The 17,975-nt window shown below is 43.1% G+C and overlaps 1 protein-coding gene across 2 annotated transcripts in view; it reads left to right on the forward strand.

Moving 5' to 3' along the window:
* Positions 1-13,027, forward strand: part of CCDC138 (coiled-coil domain containing 138) — a 29,846-nt gene extending 16,819 nt beyond the window's left edge. Inside the window, exons 13-15 of one of the 2 annotated variants that reach the window (XM_079972711.1) lie at positions 2,618-2,794; positions 9,569-9,707; positions 11,556-13,027. In XM_079972711.1, the coding sequence (XP_079828837.1) occupies positions 2,618-2,794; positions 9,569-9,707; positions 11,556-11,727 (488 nt within the window). In that variant the 3' untranslated portion in view covers positions 11,728-13,027. The remainder of the gene's footprint in view (positions 1-2,617; positions 2,795-9,568; positions 9,708-11,555) is intronic. The other variant, XM_079972712.1, reaches the window with a different exon arrangement.
* Positions 13,028-17,975: the final 4,948 nt, after the last annotated feature.

Raw genomic sequence — 17,975 nt, forward strand, 5'->3', positions numbered from 1 at the left:
GAAGAAGCAAGCAAATGATGGGTGGCAGGGAGATCGAGGTAAGATAGTGGATAAGCAGTTGGCGCAAGTGATCTTGAAGATGTGGTTAGAGGCACTGAGTGGTGCTTCTGTATGGAATGGAGCAGCTTCATCCTGTGAATACTGGAATATTTTGGTAGTCACTGTCTGCATGTGTTTGAACTTACTTCCATAACCAGGAAACGATAGAACAGGAGTGGGGAAGCTCTGGCTTTTGTGCCTAATTAGATCTGGCATAGGTCCCAGTTTGGCCTGAGAGGTCATTTTCCCCAGACCATTGCCCACCTGCTCCACACCTGACATCAGGTGTGGGGCAGATGGGGACATGGCTGCCGGTGCCCCATTGGGAGCCTTCAAGTGCATTCCTGATTAGGCAGAAAGCCTCTCCTGCCAATGCACCATCTGCTGATAGGCCAATCCTAGTTGACTTGCCCTCTCCACCAATCACCTGATAGGAACTCAGTTTAAGTGCCCTGGGAATGACCACACAATTGAGTTTCCCCATGTGGAACTCCATAGCCAGTTGGTCCGTGAAAGGGCTTACAAAGAACTGAGCAGCACTGCACTGCTCTTTGAAGCGCCAATAACCAGCTGATCAGCAGTGCTTCAAAGCACCACACAGAGGTTCTTGAAAGGGCCCTCCTTTCAAATTTGGCCTGTGGGTTAGGGCCAGATCTATCTCTCCACCCTCTGTGCTAGATCCTTAGGGCATGGAAAGTTACCAGTCCCCACACCTAGAATCTGTAAATATTGTTTAGTTCGGCTTGCCATTCTGAAGTCATTGAAAACTATTTGTCACAAACATATTACTGATAACGTACTGGTGATCTGTAGATCATTGATTTCTCCTTAGGTATACTCAAGACAAGGGGTGGCGAACCTGTAGTCTTCCAGGCAGTGTTGGACTACAACTCCCATAAGCCCTGGCCAATGGCTAGCTGGGACTGATGGGAATTGGGTGTTGAACAACACATGGAGGGCTACAGATTCTGCACTCCTGCTCAAGGACAAAATGACATTTTGGCCAGGAATACTTTCCCACACCTCTTCACCTTTCTACAAAAATAAAACTTGGTTTCTAAGATGGTTATAGTTACACCTAAAATATTTAATATACAGAAACAATTTTCTGCCATCTTATTTTAGTGTAGAATCTGTAAAGTAAGAATGAATATACAATATAAAAATGCCAGCATAGATTGGTACATAATTCTAGATGGTTTGTAAGTAATGTTTTTTGCTTTAAAGTCACAATGCAGTAGGGGGCATCCTAATTAAGGTTTTGTAAGTTCAGGCATGATTCAGTTTATGTAATAATCCTTTAACGCAGTAGAATAAGTGTTACTGTGGTTTATTATCATTACCTGAAATCTCCGATATTTACTTTTGATGGAATGCCAACATACCAAAAATAGCAAAGGAAACTTTTTCTCAGTCAAATCATTGGGAAATTAAAGGGGGCTTAAAATGTTTTTAAACTCAGTCAGTAGTGTTTGAACATGAATGCAATAACTGATTACCAAAAAAAAAAAGTGATTGGGATTTATATAGCTAGTTAATAAATGCATCTTTGTTCTTGTTTCTCTAAAATTGGGCCATCCAGCATAAAGCAATGCTGTTCCTTGAATTGTTGAATAAAAGCTGCACAGCAGCAGGTATTTAGAGGAAATTAATGTTACTAATACCTTGTTTATAACTGAATGTTACTAAAGTTAGCATTTAACCTTTAAATTTGGAGAAATCATTTCTTTGTGTAGGTTTAGGTTCCAAGCATAGTGAGAAGCGTTCAGCACTGTGAATGCTAGGCAAGGTCAAGGCTTTATGAACTTTGGCTTCATAAACAACAACAACTCGGCTTCTGTTACATAAATCTAAATAGGTAAATCCAAAAAGGGCATGAAATGGGTACTATAGGACCTTCTGGCTTCACTGACAACAATTGTTTCCTTTATGTGCTGCTATTGTTTTCTGTCAGAGTAGAAGAAACCGATTTTATTTTTGAAACCTAGGGGTGGTTTGGTTTTTTTAATTGGATCCTTAAAATTTATAGAATGTTTTTTCTTTAAAAAAAATAAACTGGTTAAAATTAAATCTGAATACAAACCATGTTACAAGTCTATGGAGATCTCTGGGCCCTAGGCTGTGTCTAAAACGGTCAAGAGGGATAGTCAGGAATGAGCAAAAGTTTTTGATTCTAATGATTCTCCCCACCCCTCTTTTTCTCTATGTTTTTATTTTATTTAGATTAATTTTGGATTTAAAAAAAGATATTTGGCATTAAGTTTTGAATCTCTTTTTATAAACTAATAACATTTATTTAAAATAATAATAAACATTGTAAGGACAGCAAATGTGAAAAATGGAACATTTTATGGTGATTTGATTTAATAAAATATGAGTTGTAAATATGATTTCCTTCTAGTAAAAAAAAGAATGAATGAGGCTAGGCATTAAATAAGCAACACACTATAAAGACATTTTGTTTTTGATATCTCATTATATCAGTATTGTATAGCATCCTCTTTTGCCTTGCTAGTTTGACCAGTGACCCGAAATAGTGGTGCGGTTTTACTGTTTTCAATTCTAATGCATATTCTAGCTGATTACCTGGCTCAAGCCTTTGATTCCCTTTGCGTGGATCTGAAGACGGATGAAGGGAAGGCCTTGTTTTTGGACTACCAAGCTGTGCCTATTATCTTGAGTCATATAAGAATATCGAGTAAAGGTGTTCTTTCCAACGCCGTTGACAGCTTGCTTCAGATGACGACGCAATCCAGTAAGTGTGCTAAGTGATGATCAACGTTTTCATACTGCTTTGCTCAGCTTTTCTAAATGGCAGGTTTCCTTTGAATTGGCGGTTTGCTTGGTCGTCTTATTTCAAGTAAGAATCGCTTCCAAGTAAAACAGGCTTTACACCCCCCCCCCCAAAAAAAAGTGTCTTATTTTAATGCTTTCATTAATGTTTGGTGCAGGCAAGCTAGTAAAAGGCGGGGGGATTATTTTCTGTAGATTTACTGTATTTTTCACCCTATAGGGCGCACCGGCCCATAGGGCGCACCTAGTTTTTTTTGGGAGGGGAAATAAAGGGGGAAAAATTTATTTCCCCCCCACGTGCGGGGCTGGAGCGGGGAAAGCCCAAGCTCCCCCCGACCCCAGCCCCCAGAACAGGCTGCTATCCGCAAGCCTTGGGAGCCTGGCGGGAACGCCCGTGGAGAGCTTCGGTGCGCACCAACCCCTCTCTCTCTCCAGGCTTCAGCGAAAGCCTGCATTCGCCCCATAGGACGCACATACATTTCCCCTTCATTTTTGGAGGGGAAAAAGTGTGTCCTATAGGGTGAAAAATACGGTAATGCTTAGCTTTCTACTTTTCACACTGAGAGAGGAATCAAAGCGAGGAAGAAACCAGTAAGTAGACTTCTCTTTAAAATGCAACAATCCCCTGACTTTCACTTAGCCTGTTTGGTAAAACATGATATGAGTAGGGTAAAGCCCATTCTTCTCCTTTCCCAGAAGACATCTGTCCAGCGTGCACAGTAACTTGCCGTAGGAATCGGTCTAGAAAAATAACTGCAAATGATTTACCCATTAATTTAGTGGGAGGATACAATGTTTTATCTTCTTCCTCTTGAAACATCTGTGACTGTACAAAAGGAGTGTATACCGGCCTGAATAACATCTTTGAGATGCCTGATAGAAACCCTATGGTTGTTTCTAATGATTCGTGCGGGAGAGGAGTAATCAAGATTTCACTTGCTGTCCCCAACATCTACCATGCTTCCATGTCCATGTGTTGGATATTGTGTTTCAAAAGGGATTGTGCATTGCGCTAGTCTCCAATTGCATAGTCTCCACTGGGGCGGCCCTATTCAGTGCTATTCTAAAAGAAAAAAATGGTGTTGGTAGTCACCATGAAGTTGCTACAGTAAAGGCCACACTTTTAACCCTTGAGTAGCCTGCAATTTCTTCATTATGTGAGGTTAGACATGCATATATCTGCATGGAGGGGTGTTTTGTATACAAGATTACTTTGTACAGCAAATCTCATATAACTGTCTTAATTTGTGAGATATTTACATTGTTACCTGAAAGAATGGGCTATATGATATCCTTCAGTTTTAAGTGGCACCTAACTTTGAAACTGGGATGCGGGTGGTGCTGTGAGTTAAACCACAGAGCCTAGGACTTGCCGATCAGAAGGTTGGTGATTCGAATCCCCACGACAGGGTGAGCTTCCGTTGCTCGGTCCCTGCTCCTGCCAACCTAGCAGTTCGAAAGCACGTCAAAGTGCAAGTAGATAAATAGGTACTGCTCCGGTGGGAAGGTAAACGGCATTTCCGTACGCTGCTCTGGTTCGCCAGAAGCGGCTTAGTCATGCTGGCCACATGACCCGGAAGCTGTACATCGACTCCCTCAGCCAGTAAAGCGAGATGAGTGCCGCAACCCCAGAGTCGTTCGCGACTGGACCTAACAGTCAGGGGTCCCTATACCTTTTTAACTTTGAAACTGTTGCCTTGAGTCTATTACAATGCAGTCGTTTCAGTCTCTCGAACTGCCTGTTCCTGGATAGACTCTTGCACAGAACTAAGTCAGATCCCCAGATGTGCCTCCAACCGCATAGAATAATCCTTCTGCGCTAAAGACCTGCAGCTAGTTGAGCTAAGAAATGGAGAGCTCTTATGCATTCCTATGCAAACCAGCCTGCTTGATCTTCCACTCAGATAAATCACAGCTTAGGACTCATCCCACGCTTTCTGCCTAGGGTGATTATGCTATTTTATCTTAACCAGGAAGTATTACTCCTTTTTATCTTCAGCCCCCTACACACTAAGGAAGAGCAATTTTTGTGCACATTATATGTTGTTGGGTATACTTTCCTTTTATTTCAATCACACAAAATGCCCGGAAGGTGTGATAGCTTAGGACCTTTGGTGAAATACAGCTCAGAAGCAAGTCTCCTCGCAGGTAACCAGGACTTCTGACATCACCCATTACCTGGTTTTGTACAGACTGTTCACTTGATAGGGGCCACCATCTCTAACTAATGTGCCCTCATGATGCATGTGGTTGTTAACCCTGACAGTTTTTAACATTACAGTGGTACCTCAGGTTAAGTACTTAATTCGTTCCGGAGTTCCGTTCTTAACCTGAAACTGTTCTTAGCCTGAGGTACCACTTTAGTTAATGGGGCCTCCTGCTGCTGCCGCGGCCCCGGAGCACGATTTCTGTTCTCATCCTGAAGCAAAGTTCTTAACCCAAGGTACTATTTCTGGGTTAGTGGAGTCTGTAACCTGAAGCGTATGTAATCCGAGGAACCACTGTATTTTAATGGTTTATTTAGTGTTCTGATGGTCGAATGTGAACTGATGCATTGCAAGCTGTCCTGGTGTTTTAATGCATAATTAATTAAATAAATGATTTTATACTTTGTAGTTAAGTGCACACGCGAAACCTCTTGCACGCACACCAAAAACATAGAATGTGGCTTATAGCAAAAATAAAGATCATTAGTGAATGAGTGTGGCATTCGCCCTGCATTTTGTAGCAAAGTGTGAGTGTTACACATTCAGTAACAAAAACCTACCATAGTTTTTATTGTTTCCCATGGCTGGAAAACAGCTTGAAGATGCAGAGAGGAGCAGAGTCATGCAGAGTGAACTAGATTGGAAAGCGGAGAGACTGGGTGGGCTGTGGAGGATGGAGCTGTCAAAATTTAGGGAACATGAGATTAACTCCACCAACCATGGCTTCTGGGGCAAGCAGTGTGAGAGGCAGAGAAGAAAGGCTATTGCAGCAATTACGAAAGGGGAGCGGGGCAACAGCCACAAGACCAGGATCAAGCAGGTTGAAGAGTCATGGAGGGTAGATGGCTGCTGTCTGGGTGAGAGAGTGGCAGATGAAACAGGAGAGACAGCGAATGGCACTGGAAGAGAGGAAACCAGAGGGTGCTCTAATGCCACAAGCCACCAATGGGTTGCTGAGGACAATGTAGGGGTCAGTAGACTAAACTCTTCAAGGAATAACAAGGGGCTCTGAGAAACAGAGGACTTGACCTTGGCGGAGCAAGGCCTAAGGAGCTGCGCAGTCAATCTCGTGGAGCATTAGGCTTCTTATTTCTTGCAGAAGGGCATCAATGAGGACATTTAAAAGAGCTACCTAGCTAGATGGAACTACCCAGCATCATCTACAAATTAAATCCCACCTTTTTCTTAATTTTTGTTTTTATTATGTATTTCGTGTTTTTATATTGCGATTTCATCTTGCAAACCGCCCTGAAACCTGCAAGTATAGGATGGTATACAAACTTAATAAATAATAATAATAATTCTTAATGCCTTCCCATCGCAGAGCTCCAGATCCAAAAAGGTCACAAACAGCTGAGACCCTTTGGTGCCATCCGTCAAGGTCCCTGGATATAGTCCAGGTGGTTTTGTGCCGGGAAGACTCCTCAACTAAGTGTAGCAGATTGAAAGGCCTATATACCTATTTTGGAGAGTCCTTTATTGGACCTGCTGTGTGCTAATGCAGCTGCCCTCGCCCTGCCCTTTTACTTGCAGCCCCGCAATGCAGTGTGGAATTTCGGGGTTGTTTCTTAAGGCTCTAAAATATATCCCTTTTTCATACAGTCGAAACACCCTCCATTTTTTAGAAGAGTACTGTTATACTTGTGTCAAAAGTTCTCCCAACAGCCATAGCCACTAGAGGGAGTGTGCTTGTTTTGAAGCTGCACATGGCCGGAGTTATTAGCTTCTTCAGCTTTTAAAGATCTACTCCACCTGTTGGTATTTCTTTCTACTCTAAATCCCAGTAAAAGGGGTTTCTAGTGGAGGTTAGCAAGAAAATCAGGGCAATGCTCTGCCTTGGGCTTGTTGTGCATACTCCCCCTGCTTCAAGAAGAACACAGTGCCAGTCTCATGCTTCAGGCTGTTTAAAAACATGCACCTGCACAGGGCTTTAGCTGTTTCAAGTTGCCGCACATGTGAGCAATTGAGCACATAACAGGAATTTTGACCGCTGCCTCTTGTTTGGCATGGCTCTTGCACCAGACTCTTGTTAAAAGGTTATAGAGGGCTCAGATCTGTGTAATGGTCTACTAGAACCAAGTGTTGCTTTCCCTTCACAGAACATGGGTGTTAGCCTTGCTTGTTCTGGAATATTGAGCTTCTGGCATTTTTAAAGAACAGTTACCGCTTTTGTTTGTACGATAAAGTGGAAACATGCATGCTCTTAGCCAGATACTTTTCTTCCAAAAGGGTCACATTTTTATTCTTGACTTTGCCAAGGTTGTAGGCAGATGGCTTCTGCTTGGACCAACTTCTGCTTAGCGTTAACTTTGTTTCAAGAGTCTAAATGACAGTACAGGCAGCGCTGCAAGGGTTAATCCATCACATCCTTTACTCTTCTAAAGGGCAGGTGCGAATTTATCTTGAGGAGAAACATTTGAAGCGGGAGCAGAAGAAATAATTTATAGCTTATGTGGGATAAGCAGTGAAACGTCTCTTTAAAGGATTCCCTTCCTTTCCCATCCTGTCTCCCTTTGTAGTCTTCCTTCCGATTATTCATCTAGGATTCTCTTTCTCTTCTAGAAGCCGAGCTCGGCATTCAGCCAATGCAGTGCTGCTCTGTGTAGTGCAAGGCATTGCTGAGCTGTCTGAACTCATGGCTGGGGGTTTTCATCTGTCTTGGAGCCTTAAAGAGCTGTTTTCTCTGAATAAAATCTCTCTTCCATGAGAAGCCTGTTTAGTATCTTCCATCCTTTTTGTTGTTGTTATTGTTAATGGCCTTCAATTACTGATGCTGCTTCTTCCTGCTTTACTGTGCTGCTTTAGATTTTGCTGCCTTTATTAGGATTTGCATTCCTATAGCATCAAAAAAACAAAGATCATGGCCACTGGGCCCATCACCTCCTGGCAAATAGAAGGGGAAGAAATGGAGGCAGTGAGAGATTTTACTTTCTTGGGCTCCATGATCACTGCAGATGGTGACAGCAGCCACGAAATTAAAAGACACCTGCTTCTTGGGAAGAAAGCAATGACAAACCAAGACAGCATCTTAGAAAGCAGAGACATCACCTTGCCGACAAAGGTCCATATAGTTAAAGTTATGGTTTTCCCAGTAGTGATGTATGGAAGTGAGAGCTGGACCATAAAGAAGGCTGATCGCTGAAGAATTGATGTTTTTGAATTATGGTGCTGGAGGAGACTCTTGAGAGTCCCATGGACTGCAAGAAGATCAAACCTATCCATTCTGAAGGAAATCAGCCTTGAGTGCTCACTGGAAGGACAGATCCTGAAGCTTAGGCCCCAATACTTTGGCCACCTCATGAGAAGAGAAGACTCCCTGGAAAAGATCCTGATGTTGGGAAAGATGGAGGGCACAAGGAGAAGGGGACGACAGAGGACCAGATGGTTGGATAGTGTTCTCGAAGCTACCAGTATGAGTTTGACCAAACTGCGGGAGACAGTGGAAGACAGGAGTGCCTGGTGTGCTCTGGTCCATGGGGTCACGAAGAGTCAGACACAACTAAACAACTAAACAATAACAGCTGCTAAAATTCCTTGCACCAAGACTTTTGTTTTGCCCAGATTTGTTATCCCAAGGTTGCTCTACCATGAAAACCCTGACCTTTGAGTAAGCTAACCTGGCTACAGCCAATTTTACCCTTCGCCACTGCAATTTGAGCATCAAATGCTGCATTGTAGGTGGAGCTGGGTGGGTTGGTAGCAGGACATGTTCCAATAACAAGCTTTGAAGCAGACCATCCCTCTAGAGAGGAAGACGGCTCAAACCATGTCAAGATGTCAACTGATCTCAGCTAAACTAAAGATCAGGGTTTCCATGGTAGACTACCTTGCCACAAGTCTGGAAAGTAGACTGGCTGTTCTTCTGGTGTTAAAATGAAAGCATTTGGGCCAAAATAAGTTCCAAAAGAGGCTTGAGTAGTTGTGCTGGCCTATTCACGAGACTAGCCAAGAGCATTTAGAATCCAGTTCCTACACTTTCAAACTAAGGAAGATTTACTTTGTTGCACTAGAGAAATGAGAACATATGTAGACGCTTGTTCAGGCTGTTTCCTAACCAAACCAAGAAAATAATCAACCAGAGGTACAGCTTAACAGTGCCAAGCATCTGTCCAGAAACAAGAAAACCCATTTTCACAGCTATTACCCAGCAATCTTTGCTGCTAGATACTAGTGAATCAACGAATCTTTCAGAGAAATGAGTGAGATGGTACATTTCGAAGAAGCCAGTAAGGGCACTACAGATGTAGAATAATTCTACACCTGTCTACACACATTATAATTGATTCTATAATGATTATCGAATCAGTTCATTTTTTCAGCTTCCTCTGCTATGCCAGGATATGTGATGTTCTCATGTTCTGTACTTAAGGGCTGCAGGGTGCCTGTGCTTGAATCTGAATTTAAGAGTATTCTTCTAAAGTTGGAAGCTGTGCAATATGCTTTACATGACTAGTTTTATTAATTTGTTTTAAAAACCTTTTTCTTCCTTTTTTCAACTAATTATAATTATTGGTCACTTTATTCTACAGGGTGTTTGCATCCGTTTCTGGAAGCTTGCAGTAATGAGACCTTTTTTCGCACTTGTTCACTGTTGCTTCGAAACCCTAAGCTAGATACACAGATACTGGAAAAACTTAGTATTCTGCTGCAAAAGCTCTCAAAAATTAAGTAAGTCTTGTAAACTTTTTCTTATTATCCAGTTTTATTATCCTCTCTTTGTCATCTTTTTCAACCCATTGTCAGGTTCTTGCATTGTGTAATAGGCACATTAACTTTATTTTCCCCTCAGCTTCATACTAATATTTAAGAGGAAATGATGACAAATGAATTGTGATCTCCACTTGAAAATAATAACTGTAGGTAAAAGTGAGTTGGGTAGGGGAAAGTTCCCAAACTTTCAAATGTAAGCCTTAAAAATCTTTATTTAAGCTAAAGAAATATTTTTAATTATGGTTTTTGAGACAGTATTACCTTAACCACAATTCCACAGTTCATGCTTTGTTAAAATCTAATAATCGGTAAACATTTTTGTTAGTTTCAACAAGCTGCCTTCAGAAACTATGGTCTGAAGTTGGCTTTTCTTAAGTGAGCCATAGTTAGTATTAACCATAGTCAAAACAAAAAAAATTCCTTCCAGTAGCACCTTAAAGACCAACTAAGTTAGTTCTTGGTATGAGCTTTCGTGTGCATGCACACTTCTTCAGATACACTGAAACAGAAGTTTCCAGACCCTTCTATATAGTGAGAAGGTGGGGAGGGGTATTACTCAGAAGGGTGGTGGGAATGGGTGATTGGCAGATAGCTGTGATGAGCCTGTTGACGACTCTTAACGACTGCAATAGGTCTTACAGGAAAAAGCAAGGGGTCCTGTAAGACCTATTGCAGTCGTTAAGAGTCGTCAACAGGCTCATCACAGCTATCTGCCAATCACCCATTCCCACCACCCTTCTGAGTAATACCCCTCCCCACCTTCTCACTATATAGAAGGGTCTGGAAACTTCTGTTTCAGTGTATCTGAAGAAGTGTGCATGCACACGAAAGCTCATACCAAGAACTAACTTAGTTGGTCTTTAAGGTGCTACTGGAAGGAATTTTTTTTGTTTTGACTATGGCAGACCAACACGGCTACCTATCTGTAACTAGTATTAACCATAATTACTGTTAATCACAGATGAAGCCACAGACTGACTGATCAAAGAGCTAAAAGCTTCTAAACTCTTCCTGGCCTTGTGTGTAGGCAGAGCATATGAGCAATGGTTTGCACATGTTTCGCCAAACCAGTGGGTGATAATCCTTCCACCTAGGGGCCAAATGTAGTCCTATATTCCCCTCTGTCTGGCCCTTAGGATTCTCCTCAGACCATGGCCCGTTCCTCAGGCCACATCCCTCACTTCCCTTAATGCCCTCGAGTGCTTTTCTCTCACAGCAATCTGTCTTTGAACTATGATAACATCTGTTGTTTGCGTGGATGGGAGGGTGTGTGTGAGGATAAACCTCTAGCCTTTCTGTGGCTGGAATTTAGCCTACAGTACAACTGTTGCTCCACCCACATTTGCCTCTGGCCACGCCAACTTTTTGCCTCTCACCCTGCTCACTACTGGCATGTGGCCCTCAGAAGTTTGGCTGTGAGGAAATACAGGCCTCACGTTTAAAGTTTCCTCAACCTCAGCCCCTACTCTAAACCATGATCTAGCACAATGTGCAAATTTGGCTGCTGTTGGCAGATGCCATTGTGGGATAATTTGTAGACACCTGTATTTAACAAAAAGTTTTCCATGGCTTTACACCACTGTTAAGTCCATTTATCTTACAAAGCTTCATAACGAAAGCCAAACACATCTCAAATCTACTACAATATCCGTTAATACTAAGAAAGGCATTTATTTTTACTTCAAACATTTTTCAGATGCTATGTAACTTGTAGTGTTCAGATATAATTGAAATTCTTCCCAGCCTTCAGAATGATCAAAATGATGTTCCTTCACTGCATAACATTCTTGGAAAATAATCTTACAGGGGCAATAAGAAGATGTTTGAGCTGTTCACGATTCACCTGATGATTCAAGAGCTACAGAGGACAACGCATCCAGATCATGCTTTCTTATGTATTAACCTCAACTCAATTCTCTTCAATTTGGGACTGACAAAAAGCAACTCCAAAAGCAATAATCTAAATGGGAGCCAGTAACAGATTGCATTTTATTAAGACGTTTTCTGAAGCGTGTTGATTCTAAATGAATAAATGAAGGGGAAAAAATGTCACAATGGACATAATCTTTTATGCCAATACGCTCCTCAAAATAAGCCAAGGACAGTTTGCCATTTTATTGAATACTTGATTTACCCGCCCCCTTTAAATATTGTAAGTTTTACAGTGGCCATGATCCAGAGGGATGTGCACTTTCCCCCTTGCAATAGGTAATCTGTGCTGCCAAAGCTGACAGTGATCTTTGTGTGCAACCCTAACTCTCATGATATGCAGCCCCTTTTGGAAGCAGTTCCTCGTCCATCAATGGCCAAATTATTTAACCTGTGGGGGGTGTCAAATCCTCCCAGGCCAGAAAGTTGTTCCTCCCCACTCCCACCCCTGTTGAAAAACGCTTGCTGCCAAATGTGAGGGTCACCAACTCCTGACCCTCACCCCAGCAGCATAGTGAGAAGATACCCCAGAGATATCTTTTGATGTTGCAGAGGCCTCTTGGGTTCTTCTCATTGAGAGAGGATGGTTGCCAGTAGAGAGAAAGAAAGCCTTTGAGTGGTGTTGGTAAATCAAGAAGCATCTTTGGTCTCTGACCTGCTTTCCAGCTGCCTGACACTTCTTTCAGTAAACTGGGATGGGGAAGTTGATGGAAGTTTGGAGTCCCAACTTCATCCGGAGGATCACAAGTTCCCCACCCTTAAGACAGAACTTCATAACCACACAGAACTCAGACATGGCTGACTTGTGCACCACCTGCTATAGTAGAGAATGCCCTGATCCCATCTTCAAAGTCACACCAGTGAGTTATCCTCTTGTAGAAATATAGTTCCTTTTGTACAGGAATTTTTAAAATGTTGGGTTTGCTAATTTCTGTATTGGGGGGATTTCAGTTACTGAAGTCAAGCTTGGCACTGATTTGCGCTTTGACTGATGCCTTCTATATGTTTGGTAACTCAGAGTTCAAAGGCATAGTTGCTTGTCACTTTTATATGTATCTATTGGCTATTACTGTGCCTTACTGATACATGACTATTATGGAGTGCTCTATTTGTATTCGGCATTTTAAGATTAAAAAGAAGTCCACAAAATTAAACTACACCGAGAACCTAATTCTTCAACAAAAAGAAATTGCTTTTCAGTTTCACTTCATACTAAAAGTAAGCCACCACCCCCCTTCCCCCTTTGGGTTCATACCTTATTTGACTATGAAGGCTGCAATGCTAAATATGTCTACACAGAAGTAAGTCTTACTTAATTCAGTGGGGAGGATGAAACTCTTGATTAATTTCCTTGCACAACCCACTTGTTCACTATTTCATATGAGAGAGAGAGAGAGAGAGAGAGAGAGAGAGAGAGAGAGAGAGAGTAGACAGTACAGGTTTCACATACACAAGCACTTTCCTTTTAAAAAAAATGTGTGTACTATCCTAACTGGAAATAAGGAATTAAATATTTGAGCACCTGCTTAAATTGTCCATGAAACCTCATAACAAGATTCCTGCCAGGAACAAGATATTAAAGTCACCCCTCTATACCCTGTTTCTTTGGCAATGGCTGTGCCAGGAGCCTTGACAAAAAAAGAAGTAGAAACCAGCACCTTAGTTTCTCAAAGCAAATTATTATAAGGAAGGTGGGTATACCTTTGTCTCCCTTGGGGCAAAGAAGAGATTACAGGGGAAGATACTGGCTTGGCTAGCAATGATTAGCCTGCATGCACAGCTTCCTAGTGATTCTGTACCCCAGATGACTTCCCTTTGGCAAGCTGATGATGCCAGTAAGAGGGTGAGTGGCAGATGGGTAAATATTTTCCTTCTCCAAGAGCTTGCTGCCTGCCCTTGTGTCGCTGGTCAGCTGGTTTCACTCCTTTTGACAGTTCTGTTGGGCCATGCTTAGCTGGCAAACTGGTCTGGGGAAATGCAAGGAAGGACCTTTACCCTGGTATGTCACTAAAGCAAGGCTGGATCACTGCCATCTTCCCGTTGCAAAAAAAAGTTGCCGTTTGCTATCAACTCAATAGGTCCAGCCACTCTGCAGAGGCCTTTATGGGATTGTTACCTTTAGGTGGAGGCGTTTGCTTATTCAAGTGCTTCGGTTTTCCACGTTAAGAGCTTGTGGGTAACTTTTGTGGGTAACAATTACTTTGTGTGCTCACAGCTAAATGTTTCCATTCCCTTACATTTTATGTGACTGGTGGCCTTCATTATGAGCACAAGTTAATTACGCCACCCACGGTCTAAAGCAGAGATGCGCAGGCATGGTTTTCCTATATTGCAAACATACAGCTTGCGACAAAGAGCAACAGTTCCACGCAGTTATGTGGCTGGAGTTTGACTATATTTGTGATTAAAGTATTTGGTTGAAAAGCTGTAGCCCGGGTGGCTTTTTACCACATGTTTATGACTTTCCCTACTGTGCATGCCTATTACATACAATCCTCATTTGCATGCACATAAAAGCAAGTTTGCATGCACATAAAAGCACATAAAAGTATGGGATGCAGGTGGCGCTGTGGGTTAAAGCCTCAGCGCCTAGGGCTTGCCGATCGAAAGGTCGGCGGTTCGAATCCCTGCGGCGGGGTGCGCTCCCGCTGCTCGGTCCCAGCGCCTGCCAACCTAGCAGTTCGAAAGCACCTCCGGGTGCAAGTAGATAAATAGGGACCGCATACCAGCGGGAAGGTAAACGGCGTTTCCGTGTGCGGCTCTGGCTCTGGCTCTGGCTCTGGCTCTGGCTCTGGCCAGAGCAGCGATGTCACGCTGGCCACGTGACCCGGAAGTGTCTCCAGACAGCGCTGGCCCCTGGCCTCTTAAGTGAGATGGGCGCACAACCCCAGAGTCTGTCAAGACTGGCCCGTATGGGCAGGGGTACCTTTACCTTTAAAAACAAGTTGTAATTGGAAGAAAGGGAACCAAATGTTAGCTTTTATAGAAGCACATGTTAATTTGATAAGCGGGGTAGCAGACTCCCTGCTTCCATTTCCTTCCCTTTCTTTATCTCTAGCTTTCACCCTCTCCACCCCCCTGTTTCTGCTCAGGGAAGAAATACCCACCAATACACAGCAGTGCTGGTTGGGGAGCACACTTGAGGCCAGCAGTAGCAGGCACAGCGAGTTATTGAAGCAGGCCAGTAAGCTTTGTAATTTGCATTAATGTACCTCCCACAAAAGAAAAGAAGACCACCTATACTGAATTTGGTAAACTCGTGAAACCAACACAAGAAAGAAAAAACATTGTAGGGAAGGGGTGGTAACTCTATCCCCTCTGTAGATCAGGGTTTCCCAAGCTTGGGTCTCCAGCTGTTTGTTGGACTACAATTCCCATCATCCCTAGCTAGCAGGACGTGTAGTCAAAGATGATGGGAATTGTGGTCCAAAACCAGATGGAGACCCAAGTTTGGGAAACACTGGTGTGTGTAGATCCTTTACTCTTTCCAGTTCTCTCCAGTATGGTGGAATGCGAGAGAAGTGGAGATCTTGTATGTACAGTATATGATGACTAAACTAGACAAGTGCGTGCCTGAACAATTTGTCACATGGGGTTGAAAGAGAGAGACTTAAGCTCTGTTCCTTTGCCTCTCAGTTTGATGGAGTGGTGATCTGAGAGGTAAGAGGTCCTGTCTGGCATCTTCATTTCTCTTGGTTCCAGCTCCTCCCCATCAAACCTTGTCCTCTTGCTGCTGACCCATTTCAATACTACCTTGTTCTGGGCAAAGGTCTTTAAGGTGGCACTGTGTCTTAGAACATCCAGTTTGCTGGACGACAAACAACAAAAGGAAAAATGAACACTTAGGAACACTTAGTTTAAGTGTTTATGAACACTTAGCAGGCGGCAAATCTGCAGCTCCGTTTTGTCAACTGCATTGAAGTTTTGTTCTTACAATCAAGCAGGGATGTCATGAACTGGCAGGACGATGGAGAGGAGGAAGAGTATCCCGGTGAGGGGTGTAGCTGGGACACACTGGGGCAAGCAGGGGATGGGGAAGGAAGTACTCACAGAGTGACAGAGGAAGCAGCAGCAGGACCCAGAGCCAGAGGAACCCCTGTCTCGATAAAAACAGTGGGCTCTGAGGCATAGGGAGGAGTGGTAGGGGAGCTCTAGGAAGCTGAGGCAGGCAAGGTCCCACAGCCCAGCTCCTTAGCTGGCCAGGTGAGGCTCGCTAGCTCTGGAAGAAGGTTGTGATTCTTCAGCTGTAGTAGGCTCAGAACAGGTGAGGGTTATATACCTCATTAAGCCCAGATACTGCAATCAGCATGCAGAGCACAAGAGGGAAGCAGAGCTGAGGGGCTGTGTCTGCCCATGTTGATCGACTTTGGCTTCAATAATCCTGAACTTCTATGGGACTGTGCTTTGGGTTTGACTCTGAACTGTATCCTGACTGCCGGACTTCAGACTTTGCTTACTTGGATTGACCCTGGACTTTGAACTTGGGACTTGACTTCCTGACTCACCGCCAGGTAGGCCAGGGGTTCAGGGCAAGTATATAAGTTCCATGAAATATGAAATAAATTACGGTAGCATTTTGCATCCATGTTTCGCTTAACATTGCAGGCATTAGCCAATGTTTAAGAGTAAGGTGGCAGTCTTTGAAACGCAATTTCAGTCCCTTGCAATTTTGTTTCCTGTTTGAGAGTCGTGGGGCAGGTGAAAACAAGAGCAGATGATGTAAAAAAAAAAACACACACACACAAAAAGGCTTTTATGTGCTCTTGTTTTCTGGATTGTGTTTCAGTGCTTTAAAGTGCTTGCTGATCATTAATGACACTGCTTCAAAAGGAGCAGCAAGGGCATCTGATAAGAAGGAACCGGTGTCCTGCTCAGAACAAGTTGCTGCAGGGCCATTTGTGGTTGTGTCCTGAACAGACGTTTCTTTGATTCCCAAATGAATGGGATATATTTTTAATTTATTTTTTAAGCAAGCCTGTAACAGTATTTCTAAAACTACATCAAGGGTGGGTCTACAACTCCCTTCAATTCCAGCTAGCATGGCTTAATGGTCCAGCTGTAGTCCAGCAATATCAGGAGGGTCACAGGTTTCACAACCTTGTGGTATAGCATGAGGCCACCAGAGACTGGCATCATTGGGCACCGGCTGAGGTCCATGCCTCATTATGCAACCCAGTGACAATTCATGGAGCCTCTTAGCCACCTTGCTGTCACTGCATAGCCACCTGCTCTCTTCAAGCAAGGAAGAGAAGAAGAGGAGGAGGAGGAGGAGTTTGGAGACTCTACCCGAAGGAGTCTCAAAGCAGCTAACATTCTCCTTTCCCTTCCTCCCCCACAACAAACACTCTGTGAGGTGAGTGGGGCTGAGAGACTTCAAAGTAGTGTGACAGCTGCATGTTGAGGAGCAGAGATGCAAACCTGGTTCACCAGATTACGAGTCCACCGCTTTTAAGCACTACACCACACTGGCTCTCAGCAAGTAGGGACACTGAGGGGAAACAGAAACCTCTGCATGATTTTCTCTCTGGGAAATGAAATGAGTTACGACAAGGAGGGAGGAGGGAGGCCACACGTGAAGGGCTCTTTCCAAGAGCATCTTTCCCAAAGCCTTCCGAAAACCTGGTGCTGTACAGGATCTGGCTTTGAGTCGCAGCAAAATATGGCAGCTCCGGGTTATGAATAGGTGGTTGTGGCACTGAGAGAAACTTTCTACGTTAAAAGATCTTTCATCCGTATTTGCAGTTACGCTATCCTCTAAAATATATGCTGTAGGTATAAAAATATACCTGTAATAAAATAGTTTACTTTAAAAAAAAATGTTTTTTTGGGTAAATCGGAATTCAATCCCCTCCCCCCATCAGATTTCGCAGGTATGTTATTTAGGTCAATGTATTTTGTCTCCTTACACATCTTGTGTAAGGAAACAAAGGGAAGACATTGGAAACTGGGTGGGGGTGGGAGTTCAGAATTAATTAGTATTAATTTATGTTATGTTGAAAATTTTGAATAGTCAATAAATTTTGTCATCAGGGGATTTGAAGAGTTTGCTCGAGAGGACTGCTCATTCTGGAACCTGCACAGGAAGAATCACCAGCCTTCAGATATGTCCTTTCATAGTGTCATAGCAATTCCTCTTTTAGGTATGCTTTAGTTTTACTTAAATGCATTCTGTGGTGTGTGTATTTTTAACAATAAATTAATGGAAAATGTTTTGGCAGATGCATTTAACTGAAACTCAAGAAATGCCCTTGGCGATAGCAAACCCCCTCCCCTTTTAGAACTTTCATTCACAATGGA

Source organism: Podarcis cretensis (assembly GCF_951804945.1).
Source record: "Podarcis cretensis genome assembly, chromosome: 4".
NCBI lineage: Eukaryota > Metazoa > Chordata > Lepidosauria > Squamata > Lacertidae > Podarcis > Podarcis cretensis.